The sequence below is a fragment of the Xenopus laevis genome, chromosome 5L (assembly GCF_017654675.1).
Source record: "Xenopus laevis strain J_2021 chromosome 5L, Xenopus_laevis_v10.1, whole genome shotgun sequence".
Lineage (NCBI taxonomy): Eukaryota > Metazoa > Chordata > Amphibia > Anura > Pipidae > Xenopus > Xenopus laevis.
Genome location: NC_054379.1, coordinates 57,987,934 through 58,007,495, shown reverse-complemented (window position 1 = coordinate 58,007,495; position 19,562 = coordinate 57,987,934). Strand labels below are relative to the sequence as shown.

The 19,562-nt window shown below is 40.1% G+C and overlaps 1 protein-coding gene across 1 annotated transcript in view; it reads left to right on the top strand.

Annotated features, from left to right (window-relative positions):
- cebpz.L (CCAAT enhancer binding protein zeta L homeolog) overlaps positions 1-3,578 on the top strand; it is a gene marked incomplete at its 5' end in the record, with an annotated part of 31,441 nt that extends 27,863 nt beyond the window's left edge. The window contains 3 exon segments of the mRNA NM_001095110.1: positions 1,616-1,677; positions 2,972-3,053; positions 3,322-3,578. Of these exon segments, the coding sequence (NP_001088579.2) occupies positions 1,616-1,677; positions 2,972-3,053; positions 3,322-3,446 (269 nt within the window). The 3' untranslated portion in view covers positions 3,447-3,578.
- Positions 3,579-19,562: the final 15,984 nt, after the last annotated feature.

The following is a 19,562-nucleotide window of genomic DNA, read 5'->3' as shown; positions in this document are numbered from 1 at the left end:
TCAAGTTGAACCTTTTTGTTTTTTTTTTTTGTTTTTTTTTATATCTGGCTAACTGCCAGTTGATCCAGAGGAAGGCGAAAAAACCCATCTGAAGCCTCACCAATTTGCCTCACAGGGGGAAAAAATTCCTTCCTGACTACAAAATGGCAATCGGACTAGTCCCTGGATCAACTTGTACTATGAACTATCTTCCATAACTCTGTATTCCCTCACTTGCTAAAAAAAATCCAACCCCTTCTTAAAGCTACCTAATGTATCAGCCTGTACAACTGATTCAGGTTGTGAATTCCACATCTTCACAGCTCTCACTGTAAAAAACCCCTTCCGAATATTTAGGCGGAACCTTTTTTCTTCTAATCGGAATGGGTGACCTGGTGTCAGCTGGAAAAACCTACTGGTAAATAAAGCATTAGAGAGATTATTATATGATCCTGCCTCTTCTCCAGCGTGAACATCCCCAATTTGGCCAGTCTTTCCTCATAGCTAAGATTTTCCATCCCTTTCACCAGCTTAGTTGCCCTTCTTTGTACCCTCTCTAATACATAATGTCCTGTTTGAGTGATGGAGACCAAAACTGTACAGCATATTCTAGATGGAGCCTTACAAGTGCTATATACAGTGGAATTTGCCCTTGATGCTGCTGACTGGCATTGCTTGCTACAGCCAAGTTTATCATCTACAAGGACTCCAAGGTCCTTTACATAATGGATTTGCCTAGTGCAGTACCATTAAGGGTATAAGTGGCTTGGATATTTTTACATCCCAGGTGCATGACTTTACATTTATCAACATTGAATCTCATTTGCCACTTCGCTGCCCAGATTGCCAGTTTGTCAAGATCGTGTTGCAAGGATGCCACATCCTGGATGGAATTAATTGGGCTGGATAGTTTTGTGTCATCTGCAAAAACTGATACATTACTTACAACAACCTCCCCTAAGTCATTAATGAACAAGTTAAATAAAAGTGGACATAATACCGAGCCCTGGGGGACCCCACTAAGAACCTACCTCCAAGTAGAGAATGTACCATTAACAACCACCCTCTGTACCCGATCCTGTAGCCAGTTTCCTATCCATGTGTAAACGACTTCATTAAGCCCAACAGACCTTAGTTTAGAAAGCAGTCGTTTGTGGGGCACAGTATCAAACGCTTTGGCAAAATCCATATAGATCACATCTACTGCTCCCCCACTGTCCAGCATCTAACTTACCTCATCACAAAAAGCACTCAAATTTGTCTGATATGACCTATCCTTCATAAAGCCATGCTGATGGCTGCTCATAATGCCATTCACTAGGACAAAATTTTGAATGTGATCCCTTAACAAGCCTTCAAATAATTTGCCCACCACAGATGTCAAGCTTACTGGCCTATAATTGCCAGGCTGATATAGTAATCCCTTTTTAAATATTGGAATAACATCAGCTTTTCTCCAATCCATAGGCACCATACCAGATGAAAGTGAATCTGAGAAAATCAGAAATAGGGGCTGGTCTAAAACTGAACTAAGCTCTCTTAGAACCCGGGGTTGTATGTCATATTTTGAAATTACTATAAGTAGAAAAAATTACATCCCATATTCAATGGATAATTTTCTTATCTTTTTGTGCAGGAAAAAAGACAGGAAAGAAGAAATCTTTAAAACAAAAGGACACATTTGCTTCTGCAGAGGAGGTATAACAAATTTACATTTTTCTGAATGACTTGCCATTAATCTCTTCACTATGCATCATTATCTTTTCTCAGTGCCTTTGTTTCTATCTTAGTTGATTTTTGTCACAGTGCTTGTCTATGTTAGAATTAAGCTGGTCTGTGCCATGTTTTTGTAAAAAAAAGGACATAATTTTCATTTTTCCTTATATGGTTATTTTTCTGTTGAACCTATCAATACGTTTTAATGTGGGGACATGTAGGAACGCTATTGATTTTGTATTTTTAAGTCCTCTTTCCCTTAGAACGTGTAAGCTCTTAAGGTCAGAGGTCTTGTTACAGCTCTGTAGTGAACACATACATTATAATGTTGAAACTGGTGCTTTTCAGCCAAAAAAGTGAAAAACACTAGGTGAAAATATATCTAGTGCAATAGCCCTAATAGTAGAGAAGTATGATTTGCTGTTTAACATTTTTTGCCTTAAAGGAGAAGGAAAGCTACGGAGGCATTTTATTGCCAATAGACTAGCTGCAATAGTGCAAGCTAGAATGCTATATTTATTCTGTAGAATGATTTACCATACCTGAGTAAAAAGCTCTAGAAACTCTGTTTGTTTAGGATAGGAGCTGCTGTATTAACATGGTGTGACATCACTTCCTGCCTGAGTCTCTCCCTGCTCTGGGCCCAGATTACAGTAGAGAAGGGAGGGGGGGGGGAGAGGAGCAAATTGAGCATGCTCTTGCCCAGGGCAATGAGGTTTAAGATGAAGGTAGGAAGTCTGATACAGAAGCCCATGTGTACACAATAGAAGGAAAGAAATGCAGTGTTTCTTTTGACAGGGGACTCAGCATTACTTTGAGGGTTTACTGGTATATTTAGATGGGCCTTTCTGATAAGGCTTACTTAGTTTTAACCTTTCCTTCTCCTTTAAAGTGATAATGACACTAAAAAAATACTTTTTAAAATATGAATGCACATTAAAAGTTACATATAGGTTATGCTGATCATTTTTAGCTTAGAGGTTTATTTTTGTAAATAAATGTTAGTTGAAATTTCTAAACCTGACTGTTTTGCCAAACTGACTATCCCATCTAAGCCTGTCTGTTTCTCATACTAACAGACTCCTGCTGCATAAATTTGACAGCCCCCTCATACAGGAACATGGGGCATCAGACGGTTAATATAAAAGCATTGTGCAAATACTTTATGGCAAAGTTATAAGTAGCTTTCAAAGGCATTATTATGACAGATCTAAAAAAGTTTCATTTCTGGTCAGCATCTCTTTAAGGTTATTTGTTGTCTTGTTCTATTTTTCAGTTTGGAGATATTCTTGATGAAAACACAGGATCAAAATTTGACAATATAGGATTAAATGCTATGGCAAATAGAGATAATGCAAGTAAGATGTTTTCTTTTACACACACACACGCACGTCTTTTTCACAAAGTATGAACCATATCTTTTGCTATAAACACAAATACAGGTACGGGAGCAGTCTGGATAACAGGTTTCCGGATAATATCTATACATATATATTTCTTTTAGTCACTTTTCTAACATGCTCTTCACAGAAAAGTCAGTTCAGAGCATCAAATGGCATTCACATGCATACCAATTGTCTTAAGTTTAAATCACTGTACTGACTATTTTTCTTTCTCCCATGCCAGGTACTAAGCAGCTCAAGTGGGAAGCAGAACGAGACAACTGGGTACACAATAAGGATATTAAAAATATTCTCAAAAGAAAAAGGAAATTCAGTAAACAAAAGCTGCATAAAAAAGTTAAAAAATAAACATCAGTTTAAATGGTTTATTTTTTGCATCAGATTGTATTTTCGCCTGCTCGTCATAACTATTGACTGGTCTTTGGTTTTACTTGTAAAACAATTCCAGTGAACCAATAAAAATGCTCAAAATATTTTTCACAAATTGTTTACCAAATTGTTTATAAATTGTTAACCAAAATTTCCATAAGCACAAAGAACTAGAAAACTTAGTAAAAACTAGTAGGAGGCAGCTGCATACCCATCTGACCAGTAAGACCAAGAACAAATGGCAAGAAATTTACCTGCCCTGATTAATCAAAATTCACAACATGGCTTATCAGAAAATGTAACAGTCCATTTAACAAGCATCATCATCATCATTCAGCACCTTCATTTAGTCTAATAAAAATCGCGAGCAAGTCCAGAAAAAAAAAAGTTATACATTTACATACAGGATTTTGAATTTATATCTTTTTGGATCATCAGCTATGAATAATTCCAATTAGTATGTCTACAGACCTATTACACTTTTTATCAATAAGAAAACTTAACATGTTTTTATTCTGTGCATAGAACTCATTTACAATTTATTGCTTTGGGAGCTTTGCTTTTTTTTGCAGTGTAAACAATAAAATTTGTAGCTTTCTGTACAGTATTTTTAGGATAATATTTTTAAAGTCACGAGTCAATGAAAGCTTAATTTGTAATTTTTCTTTATAATTAACTATTAAATATCTTATTTATCCCCTCCTTTTTTTTTTTAACTTTTTTTATTTATTTATAGAAATCAGGAATTACTGAAGGGAACTATAACAAATATGAAAAACAATGTATTCAAATCCAAAGTATAGTGGCTTTAGGTTTTCAAAATAAGACATCTATGTTAAAAATAGGCATTAAAGTACAATGAACAGTTTGACTCGGATATAAAATGAAAGGGGTTTATTACGGCAGTGTTCACTTATTACATGTTTTGGGCCTAGCCGTTTCAAAGTGTATATGAGATTCATCTTATGTCAGTAACGAATTCTTTATTATTCCTGTCTATGTAGGCAGTTTTCAGGATAGAATAATTATGCTAGAAAAACAAAAGTATAGCAACTTCAGGAGGATATGCTGGTACCTGCCAGGGACAATGCCATACATTTGCCAGGATAAGGGTTTGTACTAATAAGTTTACCACTTTTCCTTAAAATTTATCAGTGGGCAGGTCCAGGAAGTATGTAGGCTCACCCTCATACAGTAGATTGTCTGATTTAAGGCCCATGTAATGCAGTTATGCAGATCCTGATAGGAGCATCGGGCTGTGGTGTCAGGTAAGTAAATGGGGTCACTTGGGGGTGCCTAACTTTTAGCACCCCCAAGTATAAAAGGCTTTTCCTACTCCTTTAAGTGCCCTTACGAGGAACAAAACATGTCAGGCTATTAAATATGACTTTTTGAGATACAGTATGCAACAATGAAATAGATTTTTTTTTTATACTACAAGAACAGCCATTGACTCCTCTACATTTGTTGAGATCTGGATTAGTGGCAGCCAGCATATTTCTACTTTAATATGTCCCATATATGTAACATACATAGTAACATAGTAAAGACACATGTCCATCAAGTTCAACCTTTTAACTTTTATTTTACCTGCCTATCTGCCAGTTGATTCAGAGGAAGGCAAAAATAACCATCTGAAACCTCTCCAATTTGCCTCAGAGGGGGAAAAATTCCTTCCTGACTCCAAAATGGCTAGCCCCTGGATCAACTTGTACTATGAGCGATCTTCCATAACCCTGTATTCCCTCACTTGCTATAAAGCCATCCAACCCCTTCTTAAAGGTATCTAATGTATCAGCCAGTACAACTGATTCTAGAAGCTGATTCCACATCTTCATAGCTCTCATTGTAAAAAAAAACCCCTTACGAATATTTAGGCAGAACCTCCTTTCTTCTAAACGGAATGGGTGATCTCGTTTCAGCTGGAAAGACCTACTGGTAAATAAAGCATTAGAGAGATTATTATATGACCCCCTTATATATTTATACATAGTGATCATACCACCACTTAAGCACCTCTTCTCCAGCGTGAACATCCTCAATTTGGCCAGTCTTTCTTCATAGCTAAGATTTTCCATACCTTTTACCAGCTTAGTTGCCCTTCTATGTACCTTCTCTAATACAATAATGACCTGTTTGAGTGATGGAGACCAAACCTGTATGGCATGTTCTAGATCGGGCCTTACCAGTGCTCTATAAAGTGGAAGAATGACCGCTTCCTGCTGTGACTCAATGCCCCTTTTAATACAGCTCAAAGCCTTATTTGCCCTTGATGCTGCTGACTGGCATTGCTTGCTACAGCCAAGTTTATCATCTACAAGGACTCCAAGGTCCTTTGCCATAATGGATTTGCCTAGTGCAGTCCCATTAAGGATATAAGTGGCTTGGATATTTTTACATCCCAGATGCATGACTTTACATTTATCAACATTGAATCTCATTTGCCACTTAGCTGCCCAGATTGCCAGTTTGTCAAGATCCTGTTGCAAGGATGCTGCATCCTGGATGGAATTAATTGGGCTGGATAGTTTTGTGTCATCTGCACTGATACATTACTTACAATACCCTCCCCTAAGTCATTAATGAAAAGGTTACATAAAAGTGGACCCAATACCGGGCCCTGAGGGACCCCACTAAGAACCTTACTCCAAGTAGAGAATGTACCATTAACAACCACCCTCTGTACCTGATCCTGTAGCCAGATTCCTATCCATGTGCAAACGACTTCATTAAGCCCAACAGACCTTAGTTTAGAAAGCAGTCGTTTGTGAGGTACGGTATCAAATGCTTTGGCAAAATCCAAATAGATCACATCTACTGCCCCCCCCCCCACTGTCCAGTTTGTATTTAGAATGTTTCCTACATCCGTGGAAACATACTAGTTAGTGATAATTGACCCCAGTAGTATATGTATTAATACAGTTAGGCCCATAAATCTTTGGACAGAGATAACTTTTTATAATATAGTTCTGTACATTACCGCAATAAATTTTAAATAAAACAACTCAGATGCAGTTGAACTACATACTTTCAGCTTTAATTCATTGGGTTGAACAAAAAGATTGCATAATCTTTTAACACAATCACTTCATTTCAGGGGCCCAAAAGCAATTGGACAATTGACTCAAAGGCTATTAAAAAAGCCCTGGAGTTGATTTGAGGGGGGGGGGGTACTTGTATGTGTAAGATTTTGCTGGGAACAGACAAAATGCGGTCAAAGGAGCTCTCCATGCAGGTGAATCAAACCATCCTTAAGCTGCAAAAACAGAAAAAAAACATCTGAGAAATTTCTACAATATTAGGAGAAAAAAGAAAGAAAGCACTGGTGAACTCAGCAACACAAAAAGACCTGGACGTCCATGGAAGACAACAGTGGTGGATGATCGCAGAATCATCATGGTGAAGAGACCCCTTCACAACAGCCAAACAAGTGAACAACAGTCGCCAGGAGGTAGGCGTATCGATATCCAAGTCTAGCATAAAGAAAAGACTGCATGAAAGTAATTGCAGAGGTTCAAGCCACTCATAAGCATCAAGAATAGAAAGGCTATATTAGACTTTGCTAAAAAAAATAAAAATCTAAAGAAGCCAAAACCATTCTGAAAAAACATTTATTTAAGCAAAGAAGTGGAATATTCTTGAATGGCCAAGTCACTCACCTGATCTGAACCCAATTGAGCATGCATTAAACTTGTTGAAGACTAAACTTCGGACAGAAAGGCCCACAAACAAACAGCAACTGAAAACTGCTGCAGTAAAGGCCTGGCAGAGCATTTAAAAGGAGGAAACCCAGAATCTGGTGATGTCCATGAGTTTAAGACTTCAGGCTGTCATTGCCAGCAAAAAGTTTTCAACCAAGGATTAGAAATTAACATTTTATTTTCAGTTTTTTAATTTGTCCAATTGCTTTTAAACCCCTGAAATGAAGTGATTGTGTTAAAAAAAGGCTTTAGTTCCTCACATTTTTATGCAATCTTTTTGTTCAACCCACAATTTAAAGCAGTTCAACTGCATCTGAGTTGTTTTATTTAAAATTCATTGTGGTAATGTACAGAACCAAAATTAGAAAAAAGATGTCTTTGTCCAAAGAATTATGGGCCTAATTGTATATGTAGGACCCTATTAAAATGCAACATACCTGCATATAATTTTGCTAGTTAACCTGCACCCACCTACATAAGTACATTTGCAATAAATTGGTTATGTAAGTAGGTTGTGTGGGATGATCTCATCCATAAAATATTACTGACCTTTCTAACATCTTTGATGGGTAAAATTTGCTGCCAAGCTTTATTTAATTCTGCTTAGGGCATGTAGAGACAAGAATACAGATCGGAAGGTGAAATAACATCAAGTTGCAGTGGCCACAACTTGGTATGTGGCTACAATTACACTGGTATTTTCCGAGAAAGATGTGGTGAGTAAAATGATGGCGATTTGCATCAAAAATCACACTTTTCATATGGCACTGCAGTTCTAAATGGCTTATGGTGTTACTATAGGGTAATATGTAGCAACCATTCGATAATTATCTGTAAGCAATCAGCTGTAAAATTTCTGAATGCAAAGTCAGATTTTTGTTATCCTATTTATATGACATATTCAACCTCCCTGCCACTTAATCAACTGCAGTACAATGCCCCCCCCCCATACCACCCTATATATTGTATTGGTAAATACAATGCAGAATAACACAGGGATGGTGGCCCCATCTGGAAAAAGGTACCGAAGCATTAGGGACCTCACTACCAGACTGTGTAACAGTTTCTACCCCCCCAAGCCATAAGGTTCCTGAATACTCAGGGACCGGACAGATCTCTCTCACACACACACACTCCATCTGACCTTACTATATACCACAATGTTACACAGCCACTGTATGCCATTGTATGGATGAATAGCCATTGGATACAGTTGTTCCCTATGAGCACATCTGCACATCTGCCGAAACGGAGCAACCAAATGAAAAGAAGACTAGAAGAGGTGGGAGGAGGCACAGGAGACAGAAGATATGGGCTAAGGACGAACACGGCGTGGAAGGACAGGACTTGACATTACGATCAGGCAAGCGGATAAAGGTGGGTATGTGGTGGTATTAAATACGGTTGACTATTTGTCAGAAGCTAAAAGACAGCTGAATGATCCAGACACTTATCTACCCCTCCCCTCTAACCCACAAAGTGAATATATTGAGCTTGTAAAGAGTTTGGTTTCGTATGGAGTTTCATTGGGGGTGGTGGACTCTCGGGACACTGACTACTTAGTCAGACACAATCCAGTGATCCTGATTTTCCACCACCTCCCGAAGATACATAAATCGCTCACGTCCCCTGAAGGAAGGCCGATAGTGGCCAGCATAGGGTCTATCAATGAAGGACTGTCAGTTTGGGTAGACACATGCCTAAAGCCACTAGTTCCCCAGTTAGACTCCTACATTAGGGATTCAGGACATCTACTGGAGAGACTGTCTACTTTGAAATGGGGTGACATATGGGTGTCAATGGATGTTAAATCATTGTATACTACTATTTCGCATGATTTTTGTTTACAAGCTATTGCAGACATTTTAAAGAATAACATACTTACACAAATGATTTGATTCATTACACACTTTTGGTCTTGGAATTTTTTACTCACGCACAACTTTTTTTACTTCGATGGGGGGTTCTACCTCCAGAGACAGGGGACCACCATGGGTGCTTCCTTCGCCCCCCACCTATGCCAACCTATACATGGCATGGTGGGAGCAGTCCCACGTCTATGGATGTGAGAACCCCTTTCGAGAATACATAATATGGTATGGTCGCTATATAGACATATATAATTGAATTTAACAAATTAGAGATCAATTTTTTAGATCTCACGTTACGGCGTGACACACATAGTGGCAGAATTTAATCCACTGTATACAGGAAGCCCACGTCTGGCAACACAATTTTAAGAGCCAATAGCTGCCACCCAAGACATATCATACGAGGAATACCATATAGTCAGTTTGTCAGATACAAGAGGAATTGCAGTCAGGATAATACCTTTGAAGAACAAACAAGACTCCTGGGACATAGATTGCAGAGGCGTGGTTATCCTAAAGATATGATAAGACCATCTTGTGAAAAAGCTAGTAAATACCTAACCAAAGACAGGTCACACACATCAAACACTAATATAAACACAAATAAAGACTCTGACAAAAACGGAGAAAGAGACAAAATTTATTTCATCACGGAGTTTAGTGAGGAATATGGGAGAGTTTGCAATATAATTAGGAGACGTCATCCGGTTTTGTATAATGATGCCAGGTTGTCTGAAATTTTGTCGACCACGGATTTGAAATGTGTCCCATAAAGGGCGCTCACATTGGGGAAGATGCTGGCACCGAGTCTAGTAACTTATGCGAAAAATAGACAGAGGGATAATTGGCTAGCCTTGAAAGGGAGCTATAGATGTGGAGCAACCACTTGTAAAACTTGTAGGGTTACTCCATGGGTCCTAGCTTCAAATCCAGTGTCACAGGAAGGGAGTACCGTAATTTTAGTTATTGCAACTGTAATACTAAAGGGGTGGTGTACCTTTTGGAATGTAAGAATTCTGAAAAACAGTATGTTGGTCGCACTACCCGTAGTCTAAAGGAAAGGATACGGGAGCATATACGAGCAATAGACAAACAGGATGAGGGGTCCCCAATTGGTAAGCATTTTGCTTTATGTTCTAAAAAAGGAGTACAAGACTTATCAGTCAAAGTTATAGAACAAGTTAAGACACCCCTTAGGGGTGGGGACCAGGAGTGATCCTTAAATTTAAGAGAGGCATTCTGGATCCTCAAATTGGAGACAAGAATACCCAATGGTTTGAATACGAGACATGACATTTCTTATCTATATTGACTGTTTTTTTATGAACAAACGTCAGTCGCTCTACATCTTTTGGGGGTTTTTTCCCATTTTTTGCCAATATTTTCTTTATTTTCTTATTTTTTCATATATATTTTTTTAAAATTTTTGCATTCCTCCCCTAATCTCAGATTTTTCGAATATATGTACATTTACTGAATTATTTATTCATACATTTACTTATTTGAAACAGTATATTCGATAATAATCAAAAGTTAATTAGCTTTTAATTAATAGACTCATATTATCTAGCTATAGATGTGTATTTATACAAGTTTAGACTAGGATTAAAAGACCAGGAGCTGGAGATCACATATGAAGTTACAGGGATCTGTTTTAACCAACAGCATGTTATTTTAAGATACAATTGAGGTTTTTACCTTTGGATGTTGGTTTTATTAAGAGGATTAAAATAGTGTTTTTAACTGTAGTACTATGTTGAAGCCAGCAGGGGTCACTATGCCCTTTTGGTATATGTGTCTGTGATCGTTTTGATGTATGCCTATGATTAAGGGATTGTATCCCGAAACACGTAGGGCCTTTGATCCCTGCATGAGCCGGCAATAAACTTGCTTCCTCCTCGAATGGAGTGCCGTCCATTCTTTTGGCACATCTGCACTTTGTCATGTTTTTTATCATGTTCTTGCTACTGTCATGTCACAATGATACACCCATCATGTCTGACGTTTAGCATTATTTACTTAACATATTACATCTGCTGAGTGTGCACTGTGTTGTCCTGTCCCTGCACTGTGCTGACCTGTCTTGCAGGAGTTGCATATTTTTGCACTTGCACTTTTTGTCTGTTGTCCAGTACATCTATGTTGTGTTGTGTAGCACCATGATCCTAGAGGAACGTTGTTTTGTTTCACTGTGTACTGTACAAACGTATATGGATGAAATAACAATAAACTCACTCTTGACTCTTGAAATTAACTTTTAGCATGATATAGAGAGTGATATTCTGCAACTGGTTATCATGGTTTTTGAGTTATATTGTTTTTCAGCAGGTCTCCAGTCTGCATTTTCAGCAATCTGGCTGCTATGGTCCAAATTACCATAACAACCATGCATTGGTTTAAATAAGAAAGTGGAATGTAAACAGGAGAATACCTGACTAGAAAGATGAATACGTCAGAAGAAGAAAGGCAAATCATTTAAAAACTACAAAAAAAAAATGAAGACCAATTCATTGAAAGTTAAAGGGGTTGTTTACCTTTGAGTTAACTTTTAGTATGATGTAGAAAATGATATTCTGGGACAATTTGCAATTGGATTTCATTTTTTTCATATTTGTGGTTTTTGAGTTATTTAGCTTATTATTCAGCAGCTCGCCAGTTTGCAATTTTAGTTATATGTTTTTTAGATGGGGACCCCCATTTGAAAGCTGGAAAGAGTCAGAAGAAGAAGGCAAATAATTAAAAAACTATAAAAAACAAATAATAAAGACCAAGTTGCTTAGAATGAACCATTCTATAACATACTAAAAATTAACTCAATATTAACTCAAAGGTGAATCACCCCTGTAGCCAGGGCCCGGATTTACACAGTGGGTTACATAATGGGTGCCCCTAGGCCAAGCCTCCCCTTACATGTGTGCGTGGGCAAATTCCCTTTATTGCATCCAGAGCACTAGGGATTGGCTTGCGGGAAATAATCAAAATCTCCTTTGTATCCTTGGTACTTGGAACCAATGGCTGGGCGGCACTCTGCCTAGAATCCTGCTGCCCTAGACCTGGGCCTTTGTGGCCTTTCCACAAATCCGGGCCTGGTTGTAGCATAAAAAAAATTGTACATTTGTTAACAAATAGTGAGCATATTAATATACAAGGCAATATATGGATAAGGAAAACGAAACAGCAAAGGGTTAGCAAGACAGATTGAACTATTTGTGTGTAAACGAGAGTACAGGCTAATGAGGGGGGTGAGTAAGGGTAGTATCAAAAAAAAAAATAATTAGATATAGTGGCATTTTTGTTTTTTGCAAGACCCAAGGCTAGAAAGGAAATTTGTGAGTTCCACTGCTTAAAAGCAGTTAATAACATTTCATTTTACCCTATGGGTCTTTACCAACAAGAGTGGACACAAATGTTAACAGCATAAAGAAATTGGACTTTTTACATATAGTTGTTTTAACTTGCTCTATATAAATTATAACACCTATAGGTTCTGGAGAACATAAAAACATATAGGCTTTTTTTTTTTGCTACATTTTCTTCCCCTTCTAACATCTATTTTTTACAGCATTAAGGTACATACCTAAATGTTTTCTCTGAGTTGCCAGTGTGTTCTGTTTGAAAGTGCTGTGTTCTACTTTGTGCTATCCCGGCTGCTTCCTTATCTCTCAGTCATGTGATATGGGTTCTGCTGTGTTTCGTTGACTTATACTAGGAATACAAAGGACATCAGTGGTTCCTTTCGGGAAAAACAACATGAAATGCAATCCCCTGTTGTTAAAGGCTAACTAAACAAATGTTTTTAAATAATATTTATAATACCTCCCACATCTGAGACATCCCACTAGCAACAAAACAGAACCACCAGTTTGACATAAACTCATTCAGTTGGGTTGAGGTATAAAAGGTGTATAAAAACCTGAACTTTATATAAATGTAATTCATTTTTAAATAGATATACCAAATTCCACAGATTGAAAGGAAACACAATCTTGTAAGAACAATTTCTCCCCCATCTCCCCCTTAGTATAACTGTTTTATGCAAAGCCACTTTTGCCTTGTTCCATTTTGATGTTATGGATTCTGGGATTTGAAGTGCCTCTTCTTTCCATAGTGGGTGGTGCCCAAATTTGCAACAAAGCAGAGGCACTTCAATTCCCAGAATCCATCACTTCACAATAAAAAAAATTACGTGTGAGGAGAAGATGCATGAAACTGTGAGCCCAAGGGGGTGGTAAAATGGTCTGTTTAAGCAGATATAGCTGTGTGGGGAAAAAAAATCTATATTTATTTTTAGATGTTTGGACTTGATCGGTGGGCCTTGACCCTTGTGGGTCTCAGGGACTCAGACCTGCTCCCCAACTGACACCTTGTGCTCTGCCACCTGACCCCCCCCACCTCGATCATGGCCACATAAATAATAAACAAGGTATGCAACTGGAAGGGGAGGTGGAGGGGGTTACAGCTAAGGTGGGGTTGGGGGGCCCGGGAATTAAGTTTATTGTCTTGTCCCTCCACAAAAAAAACTTTTGTTAGGACTAAAGTTTATTGCCTTTTAAACATATGTGTTTTTAAAGGACAAGGAAAGTCTAAAATATAATTAGGCTAGAAATGCTGTATTTTGTATACTAATCATAAGCATGAACTTACTGCACCACAAAGCCTAATCAAACAAATGATTTATGCTTTCAAAGTTGGCCACAGGGGGCTGTTATCTTGTAACTTTGTTAAACATCTTTGCCTGACCCTGACACTGCACATGCTCAGTGTGGTCTGGGCTGCTTAGGGATCATCATAAACAAAGCTGCTTGAATTCTGCATGGCTGGTAAGTAAGGCGGGGGCTCTCCCTGCTGTTCATAAGTATGATTGTTTCCCTGCTCAGCAGTTAGGGACCATCTGACAATTCCTATCCACAGCAGTAAATGAAGGGAGAATTTCACTGCATACAGTCAGGTTTCTTATAAAAACTGTACACATTTTTTAATTAAAGTATATTAAAGATAGGTTTCTTTTTCATTAAAGAAAGTAAAAATTGGATTTTATTTTTTTGCCTTCCCTTGTCCTTTAAAAAACTTGCCCACAATAAAATATTTGAGCTAGCTTGCTAAACCCAGAATTTTTTTACTATTTGTTTACAAGAATGTGGGTTCTTCACAGAGGTATCTACTAGTATTAAGTATTTTATTGGCCTTTACACAAGAAAAAAACAATAGTTCTTCCTGCTCATATTGGTAAGTTATGTAAGTAATTCATATTTATATTTACCACTACTAGAGCTCCATCTTGTGGGCAGTGATTGGTGCATTTACAAAGAACGGATTCCAGTACCACTGGTGCAATTAAGCACCTTTCTTAGTACAGCAGACCCAGCATCTAAAACACAACCTTCTACTCTAAACATTGTAAAAACAGAAAGTAAACATGTTCAAAGTACTGAAAAAGACATGTTTATTACCTATAACAAAAGTATTCTACAAAACAATGTAATTTAACAAATATCATATAATTTCAAAAAATTATTCAAAAAAATACTTTTAAAAACTATTGGAAACAACTTAAAAAACACTATGTGACAAAGGCTGCAGAGGACTTTCTATGATTTGTTCCTATAATTCCAGCGTCCAGCATTAGAAACCTACCCAGTGAGCAAAGTCATAAATCAAATGTCCAGTGTGCTTCTCTGATAATAAACAAAGGGTCCAGGGTATTGTGTGGTATCAGTTGTTTTTGCCTGACCAATTGGTCTGCAAGTGTATTCCAATATGGACAAGCCTAAAGCAATGGGCTCTATTATCCAGAAAACTGCAAAATGCAGTAATGGCTTATTTAAAGAAATATTTTTTCATTTTGTCTATCTTTCTTTTAATCTACAGGCAGATTAGAGATGGTTCAGATGGATTTTTTTCCCTTCCTTTGGATTAGCTACAAATTAGGCAGTGTTCACTTTGACGGGAGATTGAATTTGATTGGCACCTGTTATTCTCTCATCTTCTATAAACAGTAGCTATGTAGGCAAAGTGTTATGACTGTGTAGGGACCTATAGGATATCCTATCCCTATAGAGTTAATCCCCTACCTTTTTGTATGTAGTTCTCTTTTCCTTTGTTATTGGGCCTAGCCCTTCTAACTGGTAAAGTGTAACAACCACACCTATTGGACAAAGAGTGTAATGACACTCCCCTGCCACACTGCTATATAGTGCTGTGTAGGGAGTGGCCTCTTCCTCTTTGGCTCCTGGTGTCTGTGCTGCTAGGTGTTTCCCATTGAGCCTGGGATCACCAAGGCCCCAGTAAAGCCATTTACCCCAAAGGGACCTGTACCTTTGGTGCTGAAGTCGGGAACCAGGCAATCCCGTGAATGAGGATTAGCTATCATTAGGGCAGATCTGTAATAGTCTCTCTAGGAGAGAGAGATAGCTAGATTAAGGTAGCATGAGCAGTTCTGTGCTCCAACGAGGAGAATAGCAGGGAGTAGCCTCCCAAAGGCTTTTAAGGTGCCTTTAGTGTAAGGAACTCAGTGATAGAGAATTCAGTTTAGCAGAGCACTGCCTGACCCCTACTTGATCGATCCTGTTTCACTTTGGTCGCTGGTCTTTGGGAGTGAGATATTCTTCCTACTGTTTGACTTGAGGAGTGACATCTGTACATGCTGCATCATCATCAATGCTATCCTTTCTCCTCTGTGATGTGCTAAATCCTACTACAACTCCTGCGTGAGTAAACCTGTGGTCAATTGCCTTTGCATATCCTTTTGGGCTAAATAAACCATTTCACTTGTTTTCACTAAGAACCTCCTGGCGTCCATTATTCTATCTTTCACACTAATTAGCCTGTGGGTTGTAGTTTTACACCATCTTAAAGGGGAAGCTTCCATTTAGCGAAGGCTCCGCCCTGAGTGTAGTTTCACAGTGTAACCCATGCTCATACACTAGCTGGACACCCTTAACCCCTAATTGGCGGGATAGGCCAGAAAAGCGTTACATTTTGGCGCCCAACGTGGGGCCCCGCCCCAATCCAGGCTATATTTGTGTTTTTACAATTTTTGTGAAATTGTGCACTGTATCTTTAAATTTTGCTGACAGGCTGCCGGACCCGTTAGGCAAAGGGCAGTCCTGCAGCACTTGCTATTTTTGGTGTGCGCATAGTAAGGCCGTGGGTTCGGGCTTGGTGGTTCTCCCCGTTCCCCTTATTCGCCTGCGCCACTAAAGTCCCGCCAGGCGCATATTCGCTGGCGGTTTTTGTTTTGCACTGTGAGTCTTCGCTGGCGCCATTTTCAGCCCTCGCGAGATTTCGCAGGCGCCATCTTGTCCCGCACAGACACTGTTTGGCGCGCTTGGGAAAGGAGGCGGTCTATGACAATACGTCACCGCCGCCATTTTGTAGAGTGTTTTCACGAGGAAGGACGTGTACTAGCACAGCTCCCGCCTTGGCCTGCCCTACAAACCTAGCGACTGCTACGGAGAGTATTGTGAGGTACTTATACTCCACTCTACCAGCGGATAGTTACTTAGGTATTTCCGCTCCTCACTGCGGATACCCAGACGGTTATACCAACTTGTCAAGGTCCTCAGTGCCGCACTTTTACCGGTCCACGGCTGTGGCCGGATCCTGTGGGAGTTCATACCAGCTCTGTCCAATACCCTGCGGCTGCGGTACACCATTTGCCAACTATCTTTAGCCACGTGGCGAGCGGCTGATTTGAAGATGGCGGATCATGGATGGGACGGCTGGCCTGATCCGGAAGCCGGTTCTGCTTCCAACAACTTTACCCTGAAAGACCCAATACCTGAAACATCAAATAAGAGGTATGTGTGGAACGGCACTTTTGGGGAGAAATACATAACTGCCGAATGTAAGGTGATTGTGGCGTATTGTGGGCGCTGCGGCGCTGAAGGGGATAGAGCTTTCCGAAGAATTAGCTCTTCGTGCCATGTGTGTGGGTTTGGTTGCTGGATGGGGCCCCTAGCTGTTGTAGAGGAGTCCCCAGGGCCAATGATCATGTCCCCAGCACCTCCCGCACCAGAAGAGATTGTCCCCAGGGTGCCTGATGTCGCAGCTGTGACTGGCAATGAGCCTGCACCCCCTGCCTGTCCATCACCATTGCCACGCTGTTCAAGTCCCACGGCTGTGGGTGAAGAACAAGCCTCTGTTGCTATGGGGGGCATTTCCCTAGATCCTCCCGTTAAAGATGCAACACCAGCCACACGTGGTAGGGGCCGCGGCCGCGCTTCCTCCACACTTCCAAAGAGCACAGCTTCCACTAAGGGGAACGCTAATGTCTCTCAACCCAGTTCCTCTGCGGAGAGTAGCTTTCTCTCTATAGCATCTCCAGAGCCAGACTGGGCTGAAATGGATTTTGGACCTCTGCCAACTCCATCTTCATCGAATGATACAAGGTTTTTCTGTTATGAGCCACTGCCTCCTAAGAGCCCTGAAGTCGACAATTCCTTTTGGGTCTCCCCTGGGCGTGCTGACCCTAAGAAGCAGCGCACCGTCTCAAGGATCCAGAGGATCATCAATATCAAGGTGTATGACCAGTGGGGCTATTACATGCCGTATGCCCCTGAATGGGTGTATGATGAGATGGAAAAGCACCTTGATGAATGGATCTATGGGGAGCTCCTCCGGAAGGAGGGAATTGGTTCTGGAGGCCTCTTCCACAGCGACGCTACCAAGAGGGAGCGTGACCTGAATTTCCTCAGCAACGTGGTTCACGAGTGGTGGTACGGCCGTACCATCCTGAAGCACTATGTAAAAAGCTGCGGAAAGTTCCAGGAAGAGAAGCACTTTGGGCTTAGTGAGCTTATATCCAATGGGGGCCGCGTTGACAAGCCGCACCCCAACTACTACCTTTCATATGAGGACACACGGGCCAGATCATGCCTTGGGAGAGGGATCGAAAAGCCTTCCTTAGAGGAGGTGTGACTGTAATTCCTCCGAGTGTATGACCCCTTCTATGTTTGCACAGCTCTCTCTGGACTCCAGTTTGTTGAGATTTCCCTGAGGGTTGTCTTTGTTTCTTTCATCTAGATTGATGCCCGTTTATTGGGGCCTTCTTCAAAGAAGTTTCGTCTAGATCGATGCCCCAAGTTTTGGGCCTTCTTCGTTTTGTTGTTCACCATTTTTCAGTTTCTGGACTTCTGAACATTGTTTGGAACTTGTAAATAGTTGGGTTCATGAGACAAAGACTGCTGAGCCCCCACCAAAACTCTTCTACCTCTAACTACTCGCTGAGTAGCACCTTTATTCTTTGCCATACTACTCCCCAAGTGGCTCTCAGTAACTTTGTACACTTGGGTAGGGGGGGGTGTGATATGGAATAAAGCTTTTGGTTATGGTGGGGTCATGTAACTCAACTGCACTGAAAAATGAGTGTTCATATGTGAAAATAAATTTTTGCTAATTTTTCTTTTCAGCCAAGCCTGTGCCTGGACCTCCTGATACACTATGGATGGTTCACGTATCGTAAGTTAAGTGCCTGAGTGTCCTTAGGGGTTCTCATGAAAATGTAATAAAGTTATGCAACTGATGTTATTTGCACTGAAACTTACTCAATACAGTATTTGCACTTTTGCTCTTTACTGTTCTTTTCTCCACAGTACCCATTGTTACCAGGTATTCCTCAGGAGAGGATACCAGAAGAGTGATGTTCAATGGTATTGTTGGTTTGCACTTGTATATTCACTTTGTTACTATTGTGTCTATATCATTTCACCATTGTCGGGACGAAATGGATTTTTCCCCCGGGTGTATGTAGGGACCTATAGGATATCCTATCCCTATAGAGTTAATCCCCCTACCTTTTTGTATGTAGTTCTCTTTTCCTTTGTTATTGGGCCTAGCCCTTCTAACTGGTAAAGTGTAACAACCACACCTATTGGACAAAGAGTGTAATGACACTCCCCTGCCACACTGCTATATAGTGCTATGTAGGGAGTGGCCTCTTCCTCTTTGGCTCCTGGTGTCTGTGCTGCTAGGTGTTTCCCATTGAGCCTGGGATCACCAAGGCCCCAGTAAAGCCATTTACCCCAAAGGGACCTGTACCTTTGGTGCTGAAGTCGGGAACCAGGCAATCCCGTGAATGAGGATTAGCTATCATTAGGGCAGATCTGTAATAGTCTCTCTAGGAGAGAGAGATAGCTAGATTAAGGTAGCATGAGCAGTTCTGTGCTCCAACGAGGAGAATAGCAGGGAGTAGCCTCCCAAAGGCTTTTAAGGTGCCTTTAGTGTAAGGAACTCAGTGATAGGGAATTCAATTTAGCAGAGCACTGCCTGACCCCTACTTGATCGATCCTGTTTCACTTTGGTCGCTGGTCTTTGGGAGTGAGATATTCTTCCTACTGTTTGACTTGAGGAGTGACATCTGTACATGCTGCATCATCATCAATGCTATCCTTTCTCCTCTGTGATGTGCTAAATCCTACTACAACTCCTGCGTGAGTAAACCTGTGGTCAATTGCCTTTGCATATCCTTTTGGGCTAAATAAACCATTTCACTTGTTTTCACTAAGAACCTCCTGGCGTCCATT